We start from the raw sequence: 24,327 nt of genomic DNA, 5'->3' as shown, positions 1-24,327 counted from the left end.
CCAGGGCAGCTGTGAGGCGCTTAGATTAACTACATGAAAAGGACTGATGTTTCAAAATCAGGCAGCTAGCTACAAATAAAGTCAAGTTTCAGGGAGTTATTGAAAAGGAAAATAGTTAATGTTTGCTTGTCTCCGCCTCAGGTAGCATATACCAACATGCAGCCTTCCTTCGGTTCTCCATGCCTTTACAGCAGCGCCCTTCCAGAAATCCTCCTGCAGGAACAGCCCCACTCACCCTAACTCAGTTTTGGATACAAAGGTATCTGGGTAAACATGCTATAGATGGACATAACTTGTATATAGGTACACAAATGAAACTACAGAAAACAGGGGTAACAGCCCTAGAGCCAAAGCCCATTAAATCACACCAATAAAAACACTAGAGAAAGGTACATGTTTATTCTAACACAAATTTAACCCTTTATTGCACTTTGAACATATACATGAGATTTCCCACAATTACTGATTATTTCAACACTGATGCTACACCTGTCAAGTATAATGTTGCTTGAAGATGCAACATTTCAGGCACTGATCGTGCAGCTTAGATTAGAGATAAAAGTATTTACAAAATTATCCTTTTTTGCATAATATTCTAATTACCATAAGTTTAAAAAGAACATTGTTTACGCAATACAAAATCAGAAGGTTGCACTGGTTTTTGGGGTGTTTTTGGGTTTTTTTTTGTTTTTTTTTTTTTTTTTTTTTTTTTTTACAAACATTAGTATTTTGACAATGATTTTCTGTATACATACAATTTGACATTTCAGAAGTTTTTGCATTTTAATTTCTTTTATCCAACTAGCAATTCCCTTCCTTAAGTAAAACACAGTAAAGCTTAAGCTTTAAAATGCTTTAACATATAATATAGAATCAAGATAAACTTTAAAAGCATGTTTTGTAGCCTCCAGAGTTGCATTTCCTTCTATTTGAATGAGAATTTTTTGATTTTATTTTCAAAATGTACATACAGAATGTGAGTGTGAATTAACTACTAATTCTGCTCTACATTATAAATATACCTCTGAAAATCCTCAAGTCTTCCAATCCCAAGATTAAACATCTTAATGAAAGAAGCCGGAGCTGCAGCACACGATAATTTAGACCTCAAGTATAAACTGATATTTCTTCTCCTTTTGACTATATTTCACTCATAAACCAGTTAAAAATGCTAACAGCTTTTTCTAGTAAGCATCCTTTGCATGGGTGAAAGCAAGTCACAGGAATTTCTTATCCCTTGGTTTTTCAAACATAGATCTAAAATACTTGAGGGTTTGGGTTTTTTTTTAAATTATATGTGCTTTATTAGGGAGACCATACTAAACCCCCTAATACTAATTTATTATTCTTCACTAGAAAATGATCACTCTAGAAAATAAATAGCTTATTTGTTGTGCTAATTCCAGAGGGAAGCTTAGGGTTTGATCCAGAAACTGCAGGGTGAAGTTCTTTGGCCAAACACAGTCAAAGACGACTGCAATAGTTGTGGCCCTGACAAATCTTATAAAAGATGTAACTTGTATAAAAATATATAATTTTTTTTTTTTTTTTACACAACAGCTAATGTATATGCAATTATTCTCCTTGTGTTACAGAAATACTGAAAGCAAGCAACTTCCCTAATTTCCAGATGTGCCTCAGGTTAAAGTTTATGTAAAATGAAAACTACCTGATAATATTGCACTTCAGTGACCTGCTACAGCAATTAAAAACCTGATGGTCATTATAGCTACATAAATTGCTCTTTTGGTTTCCAGACAAAAAGAGAGACCTTTCTGTGTTTTGATGGATTGGAAGTCAGCTTATTCAATGGAATTTTAATGAACAGTTAGAGGAAATTTAAGATTGGTCTATATAAATAAATGCTGAAAATGAGCAAAAGAGAGGAAGTTCCTCTCCATAGTAGCATTTAGCAATACAGCTTGAATATATCAATGATTATATTAGAATGTCTAGATAGAGCTGATCACACCGACAAGAAAGGAAAGACAACTTGTCCTGAATGTGTACACATCAGTATTAGAAAGTGGGAAGAAATTCTGTGTCAGAAAAATCTTTAAGTGATATTGGAGACTAGAGGATTTTACGAACTCCATGTTTTGATATAGCATTGTATGGCAGATAGTTTTAAAGTTAACAAGATTTCTCTTACAGCTGACAAATAGGTTAGTTCTACCTTTATATAAAAGCTATCAACTGCTGAATTCAAAAGAAATAAGAAATAGAAGGTATGAACCCTATTTTTATCTCAGATACTTTTTGAAGCCTTATATTTACATCACCTTATTATTTCTTTCTCCATTAAAAGTTTTAAAATGTCATTTATTTAGTTTCAAGTTCTAAACCATTTCCCTTGTCACTGCAGGTACCTAAAGTCCAAGAATTGTCCTTTAAAATTATCCACACTCTGCTTGCTACTTCTATAAGTTCTGTACTTCCCATATAGAAAAATAACATAATATTTCAGAAGACATTTGTGTCTAACTAGGCAAGAAAAAGGAATACTGCACTGGGTATACCACTCATTTTTAAAGTATAATACTATATCTGTAGGAGACTCATTGCTATATTTTAAAAATGACATACAACATGAATCCTTATTACGCAAATAAATTTGCAACAAACCACCTTCCTTATAATGGTAACAGACCATTCTGAAGGGTAAGATAAAGAACTTATTGGCAGTATGACATTCAAAAATTATGCAAAGATGACAAACATGGAAGATTAGTGGAGGGAAAAAACCAGAAGAGAATGAGAAAATGCTTAGTATATAAACAAGTGACATTCTCCAAGAGCTCATACATTTATTTTAAAGGGGACTTTAATATCCTTTTGGCTCAGAACCAGAAAAACACCACTAGCCCTTCTTAATTTCAAATATTCTTAAATTTCTAATGACAGGACTTTGATGAGATTAATTGTTTTAGCTACTTGAAAGTAGTGAGAAATGCCTGATCTAAGCCTTGCAATAAAGACTCTGGGGAAAAAAAAAAATTAAAAAGTGGCATGCACGCTTTTATTACCCAGTGATGGAAATAGGTCTGTATAAAAAAAGATTAGCACCTCTCCCAAGATTAAGAAAGAAAGAGGAGCTGTAGCAGTTTAAGATTTCAAAATACCTGCATATTGTTAAATGAACTGTGTACTTTAAGTACCCACCTGCCTCTTTGTCCTTAACCCTTTATAGCAGTCTCAAATTTAGTGAATCTTGACTGCCACTTCCACAGTTCTTGAGTTGCAGTACACTGCTATGTAATTAGCATTTAGAAATACAATTTGTTAATTAGAGGAATACTTGTAATGAACCATAAACCAGAACCTGAAGTCAGATTCGTTTGGATTTTTTTTTTTCAGAAGCACCTATCCATTTATAATTTATTGTGGATGTACTTTCTTGCCAAGGCATTCAAAAGTAAAGCAATCCTCCTTGTATTTTCAATTAAAACCAAGCTATATTAATTAAAAAAGTGTATGATTACTTTTCCATGTTTTGAAGAATGTGGATATATATAGATATATACAGATAGATATCTATCTATAGCACAATCTATGCTTGGGACATAGTATAGGTGGTCAAACTGACAGGGGGAAATAGTAATTTCAAGAGAGACCTGCATACATTTAAAAAACCCTGTACTTAAATGTCCTTTTAGCTTCATGGTTTTAGTATTAGTAACATTAAAGTGTTACCGTTTAGGAATTTCACTACTTATCTTTTATGGCTTAGTGGTATTTATACAAATACTTGATATTGAAATACATTTTATACAGTTGAAATTGCTCAGAATGCATCTACAATTGAACAGGAAGAGTTTAGACTAAAAGCTAGAAACCTGTCAGGTACTGGCAAGCTTGATGGTAGACTGCCTTTAGTTTAACAAATAGTTTTAGTGCATATTTCTATGAAAATACTGACTTCCATGGAAAACAAAATAACATGGTCTAACGAGCAACAAATTCTTATACTTTCATACTCAACAACATTAAGTCTAACTCTTATATTTCATTTTGAAAGAACCACCTATTGTTGCATATTTAAGATTTACTTCTAGTTTTTACTATTTTGGCTATATGTATAATTAAAAACTAATGTATAACAGTAGAATGCAGAAACATGTGCAAATGTCAAAGATTTTAACAATAGGAACTCAAGTTCAACCAGACTTTGTTCTTGCACCTTATTATTTTGCCTAGGTTTTCTCCAGACCTTAATTATATTTTAAACACACTAACCACAATGACCTTAAAACTCCAAGTTTCTTAACTTTCATAGGTTTGTATGAATCAAAACATAAATGAATCATCAATATAAAAACAATTACTGAAAAAATATACATGAACAACTGAAAAACTGCATCAGTTTTACTTGAGACAAAGCTGTACAGCAGTTATCTTCAAAATGTTCCTGATTTGACTTTGATAAAATAAGTTACTGAAGTATGTAATAAAATTAACATACTTACCTGTGGGAAATAGCTAGAATGTTACAGAGTTTGGTGACGTTTCATACGTGTCTACAACAAAAGTAGACTGTTAAAGTACTTCTGCAAGAGATTGCAGACTCTTAAAGGCAACTTCAAACAGGAAGATGATTCAACAGATAAAGTGTATTTTCATTTGTAAATTGTTTTCTATCTTACAAGATTACTACTTTTAGCATATCTTTGGGGGAAAAGTGGGAAAAAGCCGAGAGCATGCTGTCCAAAAACACAGTAGCGATTTGCAAGCAGACGTTCCTGCAGAAAATGGAAGTTTCCAACATTCAGTTTAGTAGCAAAAATATTTATTCTCTTTCGACTCTTAGTGTGTTTCTGATGGTGAACTCCATTTTTTTTTTAAACTGCTCATATGTCTTTGTTATAGGGAGTTCTAAGGAATTAAGGAGTCTGTTTCCAACGGGATACCTTATATGCAAAAATTTAATAGTAGGTTCAGGATCAAAACCAATGGGCGGTATAGAAAAAGAGCCTGTTACGAAGAGCAGAATATCCTCCAATGTCACTACAGACTCACCACCTAAAAAAATAGGATTAGGTTGTATCATTTATTGGCTATTACCCATAAACCATTATCCTGCATGTTAAGTATTAAAGGGAAAAAAAAACACCAACCCTGAAGTCAGGAAACCCCAGATCAATAGGCTGAATCCAGTTATGTGGCCAAATAAGAAAAAAATATAGCAAGAAAAACCCACCTGGGTTTCTCTTAAGTGAATAGAAAAAAACAACTCTTCTGCAAGAAGAGACCACTGTTTTCTGTCTTTTTTGAGACACACACTATCTATCTAATAAAAATAAGTTCACAGCAAAGCTGAAGAGAGGGGATTAAAGGAATTTTCTGTACCACTCAGGTTGGTTTTTTTTAAAAAAAAAAAAAAAACAAAACAAAACAAAAAACAAACTTCCCTCCCCCCCCCCCCCCCCCCCAAACCAAACGAACACCTTACAGGAGTTCTAGTACCAATCTTCTAAAAAACAAACCCTGTATGTATACCAGCAGCTAAACAGCCTGAACAGGCAAGGGGGAAAAGAAAAAAAAAAAAAGAAATTACTTACTTTCCACATCTTGCAAATAACCCATCCAAAAATCAGCACCTTCAACTTTATTTACATCTGATGAGGAATGGATTGTAAAGAGATCACAAATAGTTTCTGCTGAAAGTCTTTCAGGTTTGTGGCAGAATATACTAGAGAATGCATCTGGATGCATTTGCATTTTCTCTAGCACACCAAGAGTTTTCAAACCTTGCCTAAAACTAGGAGGCAAAAAAAAAAAGCGAGCATGCATCAGAAAGCCAGCAGGTAACTAATTGTACTCTGCATTTTATAAAGCTCTAAGACTGGACATAATAAAGTTTCCCCATCTGCAGTCTCCAGGTCTTGTCAGTAAGGTGTACACAGTAGTCCTATTTTATTTTCATCTTGGAAAATGCGTTTAATTCTCACTTTAGCAATCTAAGTGTTTCTGTGGAGCTTTTTGAGCAGATGAAAGAAATACCAGTGATATGCAGAAATTAACTTTATTTCCTGGTACTTGACTGTATGAGCATGGTTTACTTTTAATTTTTATGAAGAACATACTGAATTTCTTTCTTACAAATATCCCTTTAGAAAACAGTTTAAATTCCTTGTCCCTAGGCAAAATGAGGTGTCTTAAAAGATAGCCTGCACTTGGCTTCTGCTGTCTGCATGTGTTTACATACTATTATTTCTCCCTGTGGCAAATGAAGATAACAGTATCCTGGGCTGCATTAGGAATTGTGGTGCCAGCAGGTCAAGGGAGCCACACTTGGGAGTGCTGTGTCCAGTCCTGGGCTCTCCAGTACAAGAGATATGGACATACTGGAGAGAGTCCAGCAGAGGGCCACTAGGATGATGAAGGGACTGGAGCATAACCCTATGAGGAAAGGCTGAGAGCACTGGGACTGTTCAGCCTGGAGAAGAGAAGGCTCAGGTGGAATCTCAATGTCTAGAAGTATCTGAAGGGAGGGTGCAAAGAAGTTGGAGCCAGGCTCTTTTCAGCGGTGCCCAGGGCCAGGACCAGAGGCAATGGGCACAAACTGAAACACAAGGGGGTTCCATCTGAACATCAGGAAACACTTTTTTTTACCGTGAGGGTGACCGAGCACTGGCACAGGTTACCCAGAGAGGTTGTAGAGTCTCCATCCATGGAGATACTCAAAAGCTGTCTGGACATGGTCCTGAGCAACTGGTTCTAGGTGGCCTGGCTTGAGCAGGGGGTGGTGGACAAGATGACTTCCAGAAGTCCCTTCCAACCTACATACCAATCTGATTCTGTGATTTAACTAAATTTATTAAAAACAAAACCAAAACAAAACAAACAAAAAAAACCCAAAAAAACCCCAAACACCCACAGCTCCGCAGGTTGAAAAAAATTTCACTAATTACTGTGTACCAGATAAGAACATTTCAAGCAATTGGCTTTACAATTTAACCACCATGTTAAATCAGAATTAAAATTTTAGTCAAGTTGTTTACTCATCATTTCTTAGATATCAATAGGCTAAGTGAGTAAAATTAAGAATAAACATGTTGAAAGTGTACAGCCAGTGGTGTAGAACATTAACAGCTAAAGTGACTAACTACTTACTCTCAGTCCTTGGTATTGACAAACAAATTCTTGTTCTACTCACTTTCGCACATTTTAAGCCCATCTCCAAAAATGCACAAACCCACATTTCCCATAAACAAACAGGCTACTTATTACCTTTCACTTTTTAACTGACTAGTTTTAAAAAATGATATAGATTGGTAAATATGCCAGAGGGCCTTGACTGAACGACTAATTACTCTCAACTTCGTTAAAAAAAATCCTCACATTCAAAATTAGTTTTTCATAGCTCTTGGAGATTCAGTTGATTCAAATTTGTCAAAGATAACACCAAAAGTGTGTTAACTATAAATCCAACTATACTTGTTGGAAAAATTAGCATCCAATGCCTTTTTACTGAGCAGATGAAGAATGCAAATTGGAAGTAAGGTCAGAGACCAATCAAAAAATAGTCAACGGCTGCAACTTTCCCAGCTATTGGAAGTGATTACTACCTCATGGAAATACCAAAGCAATGCTTATGTTTTAAGCAGGCCAACTTACATTTGTGCACATTATCGCCCTCCTAATGGCGCACACAAACTCCCTAATTAGAACTCTGGAAAACTCAAATTCTAAACATATGTTTAACACATCTAAAACTTAAAGATTCTAAATTTGAGCAATTCTGAATTAAAAATGAACATAAGCTAGAGAAATTTTGTACTGCAAAGGTCTTTGTCACGCTATAGTTTACAACTCTGAATCTTCCCTCTTCATAAGGTTAAAAAAGGAATGTGACCAAGGAGAAGTGGAATGGAGCGGATATGCAGAGAAAAAATTTCAGTCTTTCAGTTTAACTATTTCAGTGGATTAAGTAGCAACTGCTAAAATTACAGTACATTTAATTGGTTTAAATGGAGAATAAGTAAGAACACGTGAAAGTTAGTTTTAGCAATATATTATTTAGTATTTCAGCGAGGAAAAAAATCCAGGAAGTTTGAAAACTCAAACAAAACAAACCTTTCTAAGGGTGAAGTAATTCTCTTGATTACATGATGGATCAATATGTCATTCACCAGCATATTCTTATCACACAGAGCTGTTATAGGTCTTAAACATCCAGCAGCAGCAAGGAATTCATAAGAGTTGTGTATTGTAGACTGTAGGCTGGACAGACTATTTGCATATTTTATCTGTATCAGAAGATAAAAGTTAGGAATTTGTTTACTACATGCGTGTATATATATATATAAAAAAATAAGCTTTTTAATTTGAACTAAAGGTATATTCAATAAGCCCTTCTTTATCTCCAAATACAGTCTTGAACAAGAATTTGCCAGTAAGTTTAGTTTTATTTACCATTTTTATTGTTTGTGCTACATCAACATCAGCAACATCTTCCAAAGCTGGCTTCACATTCTCTGGACCATAGACAAGACAATTGAACAGTGTTTTGGAAAAGAAACCAGGAGATGGGCCACCGTGAACCAGAGAAACTGCAATCATTTTACCAGCTTCAAAATAAAGATTCTCTTTTACAGCTGCAAGTGGAAAAAAAATATTTACTATATATGCATAAAAATATTTTGTGATCCTCAATATTTTTAATAGAAAAATCTCATAATGCAATTCCTTCTTACTTTAGGAGATGCAACAAATAAGGTTTGGTTGAAACAATAAGACTTTTTTTTTTTTTTTTAAAACATAGGAGTACCATATTCTTTTACTCCAACTCTTCAGCCACTATCAAGGTTTGGGAGGAAATGTAACTTCCTCTTCCACTTTGTACCCAATGAACATTTAATTCTGAAGCATAAGAACTCAAAGAAGCTAACTTTGGGTCTTTCAGGAGCATGCTATCAGAAATAATGTTCTAGAAACTTGAGGAAAGGAAAATAAATAATTAGAGTCAGGAAGAAAAAATTCACTTGTAGAGAACAAATACATTAATTAAAAAGTTCCAATTCTAATTATATACTGTATTTTTTCCTTGGTTGTCATCAACTTTTCCAACTGAACCAAATTTTTTTTTGTCATTAGAAATCTGCACCCCACCCCCCCTTTAGAATTGAAAAGCAAAAAAATTCAAAAAACAGTTTCTATCCATCGGACTATAATTGTGAACTGACACTCATACCGGCTGAAGCTTTAAAAACCTTTCAAGTTACATAGTTCTTAATGTATTTTTGAACAAAGCGTTTACTTACCTTGAAAATCAAGGGACAAGTTCTTTGCAGAAGAGCCCTCAAATAGTGATGAATTCTGAAGGTGAAGCATTAATAATTGGAAGAAATGGTGTTTTGATGCAGCAGAAGTATCTGTCTTTGATCTATTTTTGCAGTTTGTGAACTTTATTTCAATGGTGTTTGTAGGACTGAAGTTGCGCTGTCTAAATCCTTTTAAAGCACTATTCCAGATATTTTCTGCATTGATGTTAAGCCTTGTAGCTTTTGCGTTAACTTGTAGCTTTAACTCCTTCAGTATATTAGAAACATCCCTTCTTTGCTTTCTTAAATGCCTACAAGAAAATTGCATGTATTTTCAGATGAAATCTATGATTCATAATTAGCAACAGTTTACAGGAAGCATCCTAAAATCTATTAAGAAAAACACCTCTCTAAACACTTTGGTACATTTACGTATTGCCTAAATTAGATCAGTAAAATATTTGGTGTAGATGCTTCAAGTTTTAACTCTGTAGTGGCAAATTTTAAAGTACCTCTAAGAACTAGAAAAAAGGAGGTAGAAATAATTACCTTGGCATAAAATAAATAGTTATTTTCTTAATTCAGTTACACCAACATCGTACCAAACAATTCTCACACCATCATTCTACATTTGAACAATGTGAAACAAGTGAGAAATTGAAGAGCTTACCATGTTTGTGTTAGAGATGTTTTGCAACCAAATTAGAATACACTGTCAACTATTCACTAATATTTAATCTTTGTCACTATAATCAAAAGTACATTTGAGGAGGGAGAAGTGTTGCAGTTCTCTTAAAAAAGACACCAGTCTAAATAAGACCCCTTCTTTGTTTTCTAACTTGCAACCAAAACTATTTCAAATACCCTACCTACTAGAAGTACTAATTCCCTCATCAGAATTTTTAGCACATATTACAGGTAGAATTCATAAATTAAGTACTCACAACAAGACAAAGAATTTTGTGTCCTTAAACTGAATATTCTGTACTAAAGCATATTATTTTACCACTGATTTTAGGATAATCATGAACTATTCTTATGGTACAAATGCAAAAACATTGAAAAATTAGGACTTGTCTAATTTGAAGAAAGTAATTAGGATTCTTTTTATTCCCTCTTTCCTAAAGAGGGGCTAGCCGTACTTAGGTAAGGACAAATACCAGTTTCTGGGTTTTGATCCCCTCACTACCCAGCCTAACAATTCTCAATAGGTATCATTCTTTTCTCCTCACCCCTCTCTAGCATTTAGAAACAGCAGAAGCCTTTATCAAGTTATGACTTCAGCTCTTCACTGTACTCATTCCATTTTTCCAGTGACTATATATACACACACACATATATATAGCCACTATATATATGTACATACACCATGTTCTGTAGGAAATATAGTATAAAGCCATGTGCTAGATTACTCTTCAGTGTAAGAAAAAAATAGAAGAAAATACTTTTTCCTCAGGGACCAGTTCCTGTTTGACATCAGTGGAGATAAGGACATTGTCACTCTGTTGGATGCTGGAAGTTCTAGGTGGGAGCAGGGTGACAAGTTGTTCTGGCACATTATCTTTGGTGACCTATAAGCCAAAACAGTATTTTAAGAAGAGATACAATTGAAGAATGCATAAACACTTCTTATTTGAAGATAGCAATATAATTTCCCCCTATTTCAGTACTGAATCTCATTTGTATATTCATTTACATGAAGTCCATCAGTGCCTGAACTACAATTTTAAAAATAATAGTTCAGTATATTATTATGTGGCAGTTTTAGGATCCATTTTTAGTTGCATCCCATACATGGGATAGAAGGCCTGACTGATACAGTAAGTGAAAACTAAAAATATTCATTTCTACAGATGTGAAAAGTTTTTATTACAGCAGAGGAAAACATTGTTTATATAAACATCTCTGTAAGCTAGATTTCTAGCACACTATTAACATAGAAAAAATACTGATAAGCAACCTTAGCTTTAAGTTTTGCCATTTATACATTCAGAGTTACCTCTAAATTGTTAAGATTCCTTTTAAAAGGATCTAATTTTTAACCAAACTGAAAACTGATTTACATTGTGCTGGTTTTGGCTGGAGTAATTTTCTTCACAGTAGCTAGTATGGGGCTATGTTTTGGATTTGTGCTGGAAACAGTGTTGATAACACAGGAATGTTTTAGTTGCTGCTAAGTAATGCTTATACTAAATCAAGGACTTTTCAGCTTCCCATGTTCTGCCAGGTGCTCAAGTTGTGGGGGACACAGCTGGAACAGCTGACTCCAACTGACCAACAGGGATGTTCCATACCATATGACATCATGCTCAGTATATAAAAAGAAGGAAGGTGGGAACATTTGGAGTGATGGTGTTTATCTTCCCAAGTAACCATTATGTGTGATGGAGCCCTGCTTTCCTGGAGATGGCTGAACACCTGCCTGCCCATGGGAAGGAGTGAATTAATTCCTTGTTTTGCTTTGCTTGTGTGTGCGGCTTTTGCTTTACCTATTAAACTGTCTTTATCTCAACCCATGAGTTTTCTCACTTTTATCCTTCCGATTCTCTCCCCCATCCCACCGGGGGGAGTGAGCAAGCAGCTGTGTGGTGCTTAGTTGCCAGCTGGGGTTAAACCACAACAACATGCCACTGAATGCAAATAACTATAGCAAATTTACAGAGTTCACAGCTTACTTGGAAAACTTCAATCACTAAACTATACTCCAATTTTAGTCAATTTGCAATTTAGCGTAAGAAGTTTCTCCTGCAGAATAAGCCATCTCCTCCTCATGTTTAAATACTATTTTATGTTATAATCAGTTTCTGCTTGAAAACAGAAAATTACACACTGGAGAAGAAAATTGCGTTGAGATCCAGGTGACTGCCGAGGGCACTTTGGACATGGCTCTTCCAGCAAACAAGTTGTCCCATCTGTCTTTTCAGAGGTAGCCAAAGAACGCTTTTTCTGTTTGCTATAGTTCCCTGTATGATTAAATTACATTAATTTAGTAAATTTTCTAGCTGTAAGATACATAGTATTAAAATTTATCATTTTAAGAAGTCACTGTCACATCCATAACTTTACCTGATTTTGCAAAGATACTTCTGCATTCCACGCACTCCCAGTTTTGCTCCCATGACTTCATAGATGAACAGGCCAAATGAGTTCCACGGGAACCACAACACTGACAACGCTTTATTTCCCATTTACTAAAATTTAAAAAAACTTAAGTATTTAGAATTAGAAATAAGAATGAGGCTAATTAAAACAAAGAATATTCAACATTAAGTGTAATCCAGACACTAAACTAACAAAACATAATTTTATCAACCTGGTAGGACTGTATATAATCAAGGGGAACTTTCTTCAGACAAGATGTAGTCACAATTCCTGGTTGCAACAAGAAAAAAAAGCTACCCATGTTGCAGCACCTTGTATTGAAAGAGGCTATGAGTTAGTGTGCTCCTCTGCCTTGAAGTCAATAGCTTGCAGCCAATATTTTCTCCTCATGTTGCTAGCCAGCAACATCCTCTCTATTTTATGGGTATCCACCATTCAGCTTTTTCAAGTCGTAAATTTTTTAAAGGAGCATATCTGATTATTCTTACACATTCTGAGTAAGACTCTTCATTAATGACAGTGCTTAAGTTAGGTTTTTGTCTAGATTTCTTCAATTTTGCTTAAACATACAATGGAACAATTTGACTGATACTAGTTCTAATATTGGAAGCCTAAAAGGTACAACTCTTAAAGGCAAAGTAAATCCTGAGGTGCACACATACCATGTACAAACCAAGCAATGTTTGGTCAAATCTGTACAAAGCAAAGTTAATGTCTACAGGGAGTAACCTACCACAGTACTACAGAAACAAGTCTTCTAAGTGGAGGCTCTGACAGCTTTGAGTATATTCATGCCAATGGAAGATATACATTTCAGAAGCACACAAGTAAAACAAGAAAGAATGCAGAAAATGAACTTGTTAATCAAAAATTAAGCAAGTGGTAGAGCAGAATAAAGCTTTTTACATGATCACTCAATCCTCTCATTAAGCTATCAGCAATATTCTAGCTGCCCTCTGCATGCAGAGGGATAGCTTGCAGCTAGATTGATTTTAGATTGATTTTACACAGCTAGTTAATTTTCAGCTAAGTCTAGTACTTTAATGAATTTCTTGTAAAGGTATTAAGTATTTTAACAATTATTAAATTGTTGAATTAAGGTTTGAATGAAAGATACACAATAATTTAGGCACATGCTATTCTGCATGTTATATGATGTACAAATTCTGCTACAGCTCTGTATCAAATGAGAACAAGGACAAGATAACTGATAATTGATTGGTTTGGTTTTCTTGGCTTTTACAACCCGATTAAATTAGAGAAAATTAGTATTGAAATATTATGATTATGGGGAGTAAAACAAACGTTTTATTTGGACATGGTGGACATTTGGACATGGCTTGACATTAAAACCTGACACTGAAAAGTATTAAAGCATTTAAATAAAAAACAAAACATAACACCAAAGAACTATTCCATCCTATGTTATACCTTCCTGCAAAAGTGTCATACCTATCAGGTTCATTATAGTCTCTTCCTTTCTTGCAGAGACATCTTTTAATGTCACAGTGTTGATAACATTGCAGTAGGTCTTGATATGCATTCTCTTCAAGTTCCCAGGATGCATCCCTGTAAACAAAACAGAAGATCTGTTATTACAACTGTATTTCCGATTATTTAAATAGGTTACTCTGTCTTTGGAAAAGATGTATGTAATAACCACATGAAGATACTTAAATCATGTAATGTTCTAGGCAACAGTTAGACAACTGAGAGAGGGAAGAAAAAAGTCTAGGAGCAAAAATAATACTATAAAATACACAGACAGACTTTTTCTTGTGTATAGTTACTTCGATTAGAGTATTTATTATTTTTTGCATGACCTCAGTGCATGTTTGCTCTGTTCCATATTATTCCCCTTTCTCTCTTACAGCAGACATGGATATTTGTTTTGGCAGTCTACTCAAGTTGCCACTGAAAATGGTCTCATGAAAAGTAACTCAGAATTTTCCAGGCCAGTAGGGCAAAGTTCATGAAGTATTTTGACTCTTCTTCCTCTCCAAAATCTTGAGCTTCTGTCTCCACCAGGAATTAATGGTAGTCTCTGAAGAGACTAATAGTTATTAAAGAATAATATACTTCTAACAAAGAAACATCATGCTGATCACTTTGTCTTATTTTGAGCCCCATCAAATGGTGGAAACTTGTGAAAAACAGCTCAGAATTTTAGAAGCAGTTGTTATACTAAACATATCCTTAGCAATCCCTTGTGAGAAGATGGAAGCTGTATAGCTGAATAATCAGTCAATTATAATACTGTCTGGACAGAAATTCAGACAATTTAAAAACTTGGGCACAGAAGATACACTTCTCAGCAACCTCTATGTTAATGCAAAATTATTTTATTTAAGAAGTGTTTTGATCTTTTAAATAGGCCCCTGGTTGAATCATGGCATTAAAAATGACTTTTCAGAGCTTCCTGCTTTATGTTTGAGATGACTAATTTGGCCTTTGACAATTTTTATGCATAACTAAAAGGAAACAGGCTACTCCTTACCAAATCAAGCAATTCTACCACTGAAGGTAGAACTGAGGTTTCACATATTAATAAATGCAGTTCTACAGAATAAATAAAAATGTTTTTAACACCCTAGCAACGTTTTTATAGAAGATTATTTATAAAATTACTTACTTTTCTGGAATGTGTATGCCCATTCTCAACATTTCTTTCTGAAATTTGTCCTTGTTATTACATACTGTACACCTAAAGAAAAATATCCCAGCACTCAAAGCTTGATACTGTGTCAAGAAAAAAAAAACAAAAACACAACAAAAAACCAAACCAATTATTGAATTACTACCATCCTTAGGATGCCAATAAATAATGCCTTAATGTCTATAACAATTACATTCATGGATACTGTCCTGACATGGATGTTAAAGCTGACATCAATCATGATGTCACTCGACACTGAAGCAAATGGTGAGCATTTTCTCTTCCTTTACAGGACAAAAGCTCACATGCCAGAATCAGGTTCATAAACAAAAGCACAATTCTTTTCAGTCAACCTCTCCAGATCTAGAATGAGTTCACAAAAAGAACCTTATAAATTCTTCAGTTCTAGACTTAGGCAAAGAGAACTGATGATGGATAAATGACATTTTTAGCATTTAGATTCTGCACATAATGACTTGCAAGATGGCAACTACCTAGGCTGAACTTCAGTTCCTAAAAATAACTAAAGGCATGAAGTATATTGCACATGCAGAAACATGTGTGTGTGTATTAATAGTATAAAAAAAAATTATTCTTGTAAGACACTAGTCTCCAAAACACAATTTTAGCATTGTCCTTCAAACCTAGTAAATTTCCACACCTACTGCCTACATTAACCCTAAGCAATTTTACACAATTTTAAGCAACTGTTCTATTATTTTTAAACACAACAGAACTGTGATCTCCATGGATGCAAAGAGAAAAGAAAGGGAGAACCTGTGTTACCTGCAAACATTCTCGATGAAACCAAGCATTTTTACAGCAAGGACTTTTCAACACAGTGTACATTGGAAGCTGCTCAACCAAATCCAGGCATATTGTACACTGTGAAGTTCCTCTAGATTCTTTATCCGGAAGCTTTTGGACCGGTTTATGTTCCCAACAGTAAGATCTAAAAATAATAATTTAAGGTTTCCTTATCAAAACAACATTTTAAGAACCTTCCTATTGCTTTACCTATTCTTTATCTCAACCCACGAGTTTTCTCACTTTTACCCTTCTGATTCTCTCCCCATCCCGCTGGGTGTAGCAAGCAAGCAGCTGTGTGGTGTTCTGCTGCCTATCAGGGTTAAACCACAACACACATGTAAACAAATTATGTATCTAACAGAGCAAGTCAATAGAACAATAGTGAGGAAGAAGCATGTTGTCAACTGATGCTCTGTAAATTACAGAGATCATATACCCCGTTTCTCTCAAAACTTCTTTTGGTCCAAGTAATGCATTTCCTGTCCTCAGAACCTCAAGTTCTTCCTGTATTTCAAATGTTACCAATGACATTAAAGGAGCAATTTTGAGTTTGCATATTGAGTCTGCAGAGTCTAGGTAGCACGACAAATTTTATAATTTAGCACATTTTCAAAGAAATAAGACAGCCAAGAAATGCAACTCTAGAAGAAACCTTTTTGAAAATGCATTTTTACATGTGCTTGACTTAATACGAGTCATTTATTTAGGAAGTTGATGTGCCTGCCAGACTTCAATCCACCCACCCTACAAACTCAGCTTACAGTAGGCAGAATAAAGCCGTTATCAAATGCACTCAAGAGTATTTTGAATACAGCCAAGATGCTGGACAGACGATAGTAAAAGAAAATAAAACGATTTTTAGACATTCGATATTAAACCCATTTCTCCTTCAGTCCATCTCTAATAAGCAGATCTAGAAGTCTTGTGCTTTGAAACACGATGGAATAGCATGCAGTGTGTTTTGACTGCTGAGATAAGCAGCCAAACCATTGCCATTTCAATAAAGGCACAGGAGGTAGACAAGCAAAAAACCCAAACCCAACCATTTTGCAGTTTATTTCAGAGTGTAGGATTTAATGCTCAATTTTACAAACAACTTAACTACTTGTAGAAGCATTAAATTATATCTTTTAAAAGTGTTGAAATTTAGTTTATAGGTATTAGGTATGCAATATAACTGCTTGGCCTTCATGTTTTCCACAAATCAGATATTTGTGCTTAGATAGCCTGGATGTCATTTATAATTGACAGCCTATCCAATGACAATCCATGAAAAAAACAAATTGCCTCCTATATAAATACAATGAATTGAAAATGAAGAAGCAACAAAACCCCAGAACTTACCTGAAGTCTTCCATGAACTGGAAAATACATTCCCTTTGTATCCCACAAGGAAAATGGTAACTTCGTTTGCATTTGGGATCTACACATCCAATTGAAGCACCCTTTTTCTTACAGATATTACATTTCTAGGAATAATTTGTTTTAGAAATAACAGAATATTAACATCTAAAGTCCAAGTGAAATTACAGGAATTAAACCAATAGAAAAATTATAAAGAGTGTAAGAAAGAATATCAACCAATAGATTGTAACTGTGACAAGACTATTGTGTTTCAGCTCTATTTCAAAGAGTAAAGATATATAGTTATTTCACAGACTTTGATCATGTATTGTTTTATATGCATGTTGACTTGTGACACGTAAGCCAAAAACCAAGTTATTTTACCAGTACCTATAGTTTAGTGGCATCTATAAAATTATATAATGTCAGCTTGAGACTCAGCATAATGTCATGAGGTATTATGCATGTGCAATTTGTTCTTATTCATTTATCTGTAACATACCCAGGAAATTAAAACCTGCAGAAGTTTGCTAATATTTTTTTTGTCCCTTGTGGCATCCACGAACCCAATATATTTGTTACTTAAATGTAAAATTCAGATGCTTGAATGGGCTCAGCACAATGCCCATTGGGGAAAGAAAAGAAAACAAAACAAACCCCACAGGTGATACTGAGTGCACTTAAAAGTTACTTTTATTTTTTTCCTCATAAATACAAAAAGACTTCATTCTTACCAGTTTTGCAGCTCTATTTACTTCTTTTCTAATATCTGTGATTAAGAATCCATCTACACCTTCATCTTCTTCCCCTCTCTGCCAAATGCCACTTGACATCAACTATGAAAACAAATTATTTTAAAACATTCACCTACCTAAAGATTTAAAATTACCTACACTGCGTTTGTGGAGAGAAGTTTAGTCTAACAAAGCTTGTGTGCAAACATTTTAATGATTAAAAGACTAATCCAAAACATCTATATATTTTCGTCTGATATGACACAATAGGTAATCGTAACCAGTAACATGAAAATAAATATTTCATAACATCAAAGTCTTATGTAATACTGTAGAGCCCAAGATGGTGTGTTTTACCTTCCTTTTTGAAGTATACGGACTATTCAGATAATTGTCAAACAATTACTTTCAGCATATAAAGCTTCAGAGGAAGTAAAATTAAATTAGTTTAGTTAATGTGAATGACAATTGTGCTGTGGAGATAATGGAGCACAGTAGGAAGTATCTGTGCTGAAGTGCAACCTAAGAGGAAAAGTAATTCACTTTAGAGGAGAATTAAATAAAAACAGAATCAAGTAACTAGGCAAGTCAGAAGAGCCTGATAATTTAGATTAAAGTTACTTAGTAAGGCAGTTACATCAAAAACTTCAAATAAGTAAATAGTTTCACAACTTGATGCGTCCTATAGTCTTTACAATCTCATTTTATAGTTGTCATTTTATAATTTCAACACAGCACCATTTTCTAACTACAGAGTTTTATCAATATTTTAGTCAAATACATGTAAAATTTTATACCAAAACCAATTAAGAATATATTTTTTCCAAATGCAAGACATTTGGCAAAGAAAATATGAAACTGCACCACTAACTGGCCTCTTTCTAGAAGAACTCTTTTCTTATATAATACTCACTATATTTAAGTAAAATCACAGGGTTTTGTTTGTTTGTTTTTAAAAAGAAGCAGGGACCAAAACCTAAAAGATGACTGCAGGAAGCTCATCACTGTAAAATACCATATAAATCATAAGGCTCAGTGTTGCAAGCATGCCCTTTCCTAGCTCTTCTGCTCCATCAGGAAAGGACTTTTTCCTATCATTTCGTATGGCCTTATGTATGAGACAAAATTATCGTGAACAGACCTAAATTTCCTTCCAGATGCTTAAAATTTATTTAAGAAAAAAAATTCCATCTTTATGTAACTTCAGAAAACCTCTACTCTGCCTAGTCTCACAGCCAAACAAGAACTAGTGAGAAATGAGAAAAAAAAAAAGACAACTTTTGTCTACTTTTTCCACAAGGGGGAATTTTCAAATTCCAAATTTTGAAACTACACTTCTCTTATAGAAGCAAATATGTAGGTGCAAACAGACAAGCTCCAAGATCAATACCACATACTTACCAAACAGTAATAATGAACAGTGAGATTGTATTCCACATAGGTCCTTTTTTCTCCATACTTTTCAGGGCAGTCATCTGTCCGTCCACAGAGAACACAGACTAAAATATAGAATCATGTTTATAATCACAGTGAATGTACTGGAATTACTATGGGTCAGCTATAGAGCAGTAACTTTCTTCTCTTTTAATCACATGCATCTTGAAGTAGATTACTGGATAAAGGACAGCAGATACCTCTCTCTCTCCTTAATGTTGAATTCCATAGTAAATACCCAAGAGGGTATTTGTTCCTTCTCTAGTTCCTAAAACGAAAATACTTCACCAATTCCACCTGCCTGCTGATTCAGGAGAGGGCTATCACCCAAGCTAAATTCACAAGCAGACTGTGCTCCCGACTGAAACGTTCTTCCCAAAACAGCCAAAAATAATTATCAAATGGTCAACAATGTCCAGATGCATGTGAAATGTCATCTAGTTGTTTTTAGTATTGTACATAAAGACATCACCATATTAAAAGCCATGAAGCAACTTAACTGTTTCTTTGTATGTGATAACCTTTGTGAAAAGCATATGACTAGTATCCTGACTGTATCAAGTCATATGCTACCAGTGCTTTTAAAACACATGCTAGTTTCAAAACATTCAAGGATTTGAGACAACATTGGAGTCAACTAAAACCTTGAGATTTCCCTCTTTCTGCAGTTCCTAGCCCACTAACACACTTCCATATACATTTAATACCTTCCCTTCAATTCTCAATAGATATGACACATTTTCAATATTCTAGCATCAAGAACAGTCATAGTAGTGACAAGAATATAGGTACTGCTTCAGCCTAAGAAAGTGTTGAATGATATATCTCATACACAGCTGTGTCTTATTTGGCAGCTGAATTCCCAAGGTTGCTTTCTTAAAACATCTGCAGAAAAGACTATTTTTAAATATTCCAATTACAGCAAACAAATCCAAGGAAGTTTAGAAGTTATTTCTTTTTCATTCTCTGAGACAAGTGGTTCCAACACAATTTGATTACTGAAAATCCACCTATCCTTTGAGCCCAAATAAAGCAAATTATAATTGGTATTATATATGCAGATTAAAGATTTCTACAACTATTTAATAAAAACCTTACTTACGTGGACTTTGAATGTCAACATTATTGTTTTTACTCATCCTGAGTTCTTCTGGCTGTCTGTCATGAAAAAGAAACGAGGTGTTAAATAATCTAGTACACTAACAACGACCATTATATACTGCTTTTACATTTTATTTTGTTTTAAATTGAAAAAAAACCCAAACTCAGTAAAGTAAAAATGGGATCAAGAACAAAAGAATACTATAATTCAGCTGTTATTGTGAGAGATCGGGGTTCGAAAGCAAAATGCAAATGTTGAGAAAAAATATTCCCAGACCAATGAAACATGTAGCAACTTTTAACTATTTCCCCAAACTATCAAACAAGATACTTTATTTTCAGAAGAGAAAATTTAAGAAGTCCAATGCAACAGCTAGTTGTGTATGGACTTAATTGCACAGAAGAGTTTGTAGTTATTTTAAACATCAAAAATAATGATCTGAGGACAACCAAGGAAGTGGCAGTGACTCTTGCTCAAATAAAGATTGCATTAACATGAGGAACTGGAAGAAAAAATTAACTGGGTAGGACAGTGACAAAGCTATGAAGATAGTCTCCGTTGTTTGAAGAAAATGCAGGATCCTGGCCTAGTCAAAGAAATCCTGATCCAAGACAAAAAAAGAAAAAAAAGAGGGGGGAGGAATTCACACCATTTAGAACTATGTATTTTACATGCAGAAGTGGAGAATAAATTATTTAGAAACATTGACGTAACCTGCATTTCTTTCAAACATCACATGCTCCTAAAAATTAGATGCCCAAGATACATTAACATGGATATACCGGAGCTGGCCTTTACCGTGCCACACCATGCATCCCAGCCCACCTTGGGGAAAAAAAAAAAAGTTTCTTCACCGCAGCACTAAGTTGATTATTCTTTCCCTAGTGCAAAGAACCACGTTTTTAGGAAGATATCTGTACATCTTTGACTTGCCTTCTCTTAGGAAGCTGAAGAAAGCATTACATAAGTTTTGCAAGACAAGAATCACGGGTGATTGCCTGCAGATCCATGCTTGACCTCACAGGTAGGCGGACAACTTCCTTCACACACGCCGAAGTGAGCAGGGAGGCAGCTGGTAACAACTCCAACGTCCAAACCAGAAGCCTGACAGAGTCCGAGCTATCAGAGTTTTGGTATTTACAGTTTATATGACTGCCAGGTACAGGCTTCAGGAACAAACCTCAGGCTAATCCAAACTATTTCAAATAAAGTACTGCAGCCATTTTACGGGAGTTTTAGGAAAGGAGTTGTACTGAGAAAGAAAAAATAAGGGAGGCAGAAGTCTCAGGCATAAGGCAACTGCTCTACACCACTGCACCTTGTTAGAGAACCGGAGTAGCTGTACACGAAAGATCTTTGCCAGAAAACGGTCTAAAAGGAAATAAAAAAAAAATAAACAATGCCGCAACCAAATTAGGTCAAGAGGCTCTTAAGAACACACACTGCACCGACAGTCAGATGAAATAATTGGTTCCAGTTTTCCCAGAAACACACTTCCCTCTTTCTAAATTACAAAAAATAAATATACTTAGTCAGGTACAGGGGGAGCAAGAGACAAGCACACAGCTCACACATTCCCTTTTCTTCGGGAATCTCCCTGGAATGGCCACCGTCAGTTTCACAGTCCTGAATCTACTCGGGTAATACAACAAAGAAACAATCTATATATAACCACACAAGACCAGATTTTCACCTCAGTGTGTTGTAAAAAGCCCTATCTGGTGGAGGAAGCACCTATGTGGCTAGAAACAAGAAAAGCAGCTTCCTACCTTTCCCTGGCTCCAGCAAAACAGAAAAAAAATCGCTACTCCCCTCCCCGTTCCCCTCCCCCCCAACTCCCTCTACTTTTCTCAAACTCTTTCAGGGAAATGAATACGGAGTTGAAATTTGCAAGCTAAAAGATATGCGAGAACAACCATTGAGGCTCCACGCATAAGTCCTACAGGGCTTTCTGCAGGAACAAAGCAATTCCGTATCAGTCTATTTGCAAGACAGGAACACATTATCACCCAGTGTTTATAAAAAACGAAGTGTAAATAAAATGTGTCTGCTTTGCCTAAATAGGCTAAAAGAAATCCTCAGAGTGAATATTTAGGTTTTGCCGAGTTCTATAACCCTTCACCGCTCCAGAAAAGTGTTTTTAAGAATTTTTGCCATCTTCTGCCAACTAGAAGATGGCAGAAGAAATAACAAAAAACAACCCCAAGAGGCACGGTTTCAGGTACACGTTTTCCCTAGCATACGAACAAAGGAACCCTCCCAGATCCCATCCGTTCATGCCGTGTGTCCTGAATTTACATATGACAGGGCCTCCAGTTCACCTCGCGGTTTATAACACGACGCCGTGTCCTGAAGGAAACCCAACCCCCAGCAGCCCCCACCCGGGCGGGGGCAGGAGAACGCCCGCCACGTTTCGGGGAGCCCCAGCTGATTAAGATTCAGGTGGCCACTTACTGTCCGAGTCTCGCACGGGTTCAACCACGAAACCCGACCGGCGTCTTTTTAAAAGGCACAGCGGCCACGGCAGCTTTTGCGGAAAGAGCCACCCAGCGAGCCCCCGTCCCGTCCCGCCTCCCTCCCGCGGCTGCACCGGGGAAGTCTCTCTGGGACGCTGCTCGCCTCCCGCTAGTTTTCCTCCCAGAAGCGTGACAGGAAGAAAGGGAAGATTTCCTCTTAGATTAGGTGTCCCGCTACCTCCTGCCCCCAGACAAGCGGCGGGAGCCAGGCACCGCTTGCTCCCCACAGCACGGGCTAGAAGGCTGTTGCACGTTGCTTCCCCTCCCTCTCGGCTCCCCTCACGGCTCGGGCTCCCCTGCCACGGCACTTTAAACTGCCCCTTCAGCAGCTCAACGCCCGACCCGCCCCTCCTCGCCCTCTGCAAGGCGGCACTCGCCTCCTTACCCCCAGGCTCAGCCAACCCCGAGGCCAGAGGCAGCAGGGCAAAGCCTCAGCCCACTTAAGGCGTTACTCACCCCGAAGGCAGCCCCGCCAACAACGCACTCCGGCGGCCGCCCCGACGCCCAGCCGCCCGCGCTAACTGACAGACAATTCAAACCCCAACATCCGCCGCCGTTCCGGAAGCGGGGAGCCAGCCCCCCGCTCCGCCCACCATCCGTTGCATCGGCGCTCGGCCACCTTCGCCGGGCACGCCGGCTCAGCGGGAGGAGACGCGCGATCCTGGAGATCGGTACTTGACTGGAGGGGCCGACGGCTGCCGCTCGGCGGCCGGCCCGTGGGCGGCGCTGGGCCGCGGGGCCCTGCGGCGGGAGCTGTGAGGGGCCGGGGGGGTCGCGGCAGTGCCGGGGCCGCCGCCTCCCTCCTGCTGGGGAGCAGCGCTCCCCGTGGGGTGTTGTACGGGGCTGCCTGGCCTCTGGGGACGGCGGGGAGAGGGGCGCCGCCGCGCAGAAGCAAAACCAAAACCCTACAAGCGGCTGTGGCCAGGGGGTTACGTGTCGGCAGCCTGGCCCGTCTTCAGCAGTAACCTCTGTCCTGACAAGGTGCAGGGTCTCCACAAACTGCTTACCCTCAGCCCTTGCAAACACCCTAATACTAGGCAGTCTCTTCCGGAAAGCCTGTTTTGGAGTACTTACCTAAGGAATCAATAAGTTTTTTGCTGAGAAATCCACTTTGTTTGTTTTAAATTACTGTCTTTTGCAGCTTGTTCTGAAGGGGCCTGAGCTATCCCACTGTGGGGCCGCAGTGCTCACCTGGTTTTCCCATAGCTGATGGGAAACCCACTTGGACACAATGACAGTTGCTCCAGTAGAATGGAGTTTCTCAGCTAAAGCTCTGTATTTGATGTTTATGCTGATGTTTTGCCATCTGAATGCTGCTGTAATGGTGGACTGTGTCAAAAGGAAGCTCCGTCCAGTGGGCTTTGGG

The 24,327-nt window shown here is 36.8% G+C and overlaps 1 protein-coding gene across 5 annotated transcripts; it reads right to left on the bottom strand.

Annotated features, from left to right (window-relative positions):
• Positions 1-787: 787 nt before the first annotated feature.
• G2E3 (G2/M-phase specific E3 ubiquitin protein ligase) lies at positions 788-23,505 on the bottom strand. 5 transcript variants are annotated; one of them, XM_075503062.1, is made up of 17 exons: positions 23,140-23,257; positions 21,375-21,816; positions 20,446-20,497; positions 19,311-19,408; positions 17,910-18,011; positions 17,176-17,300; positions 15,808-15,973; positions 14,998-15,104; positions 13,818-13,934; positions 12,330-12,454; positions 12,094-12,226; positions 10,709-10,834; positions 9,264-9,574; positions 8,416-8,597; positions 8,077-8,249; positions 5,559-5,758; positions 788-5,019 (listed from the first exon to the last, which is right to left on the bottom strand). In XM_075503062.1, exons 3-17 carry the CDS (start codon positions 20,480-20,482, stop codon positions 4,787-4,789), a joined length of 2,235 nt encoding a protein of 744 aa, XP_075359177.1. In that variant the 5' UTR covers positions 20,483-20,497; positions 21,375-21,816; positions 23,140-23,257; the 3' UTR covers positions 788-4,786. The 5 variants fall into 5 exon arrangements, with proteins under 5 accessions (XP_075359177.1, XP_075359178.1, XP_075359180.1 ...); XM_075503063.1 differs by having other exon boundaries at positions 20,446-20,493; XM_075503065.1 differs by having other exon boundaries at positions 20,446-20,501; positions 21,764-21,816.
• Positions 23,506-24,327: the final 822 nt, after the last annotated feature.

The sequence above is a fragment of the Mycteria americana genome, chromosome 5 (assembly GCF_035582795.1).
Source record: "Mycteria americana isolate JAX WOST 10 ecotype Jacksonville Zoo and Gardens chromosome 5, USCA_MyAme_1.0, whole genome shotgun sequence".
Classification (NCBI taxonomy): domain Eukaryota; kingdom Metazoa; phylum Chordata; class Aves; order Ciconiiformes; family Ciconiidae; genus Mycteria; species Mycteria americana.
This window is presented reverse-complemented; position numbering and strand designations above follow the sequence as displayed.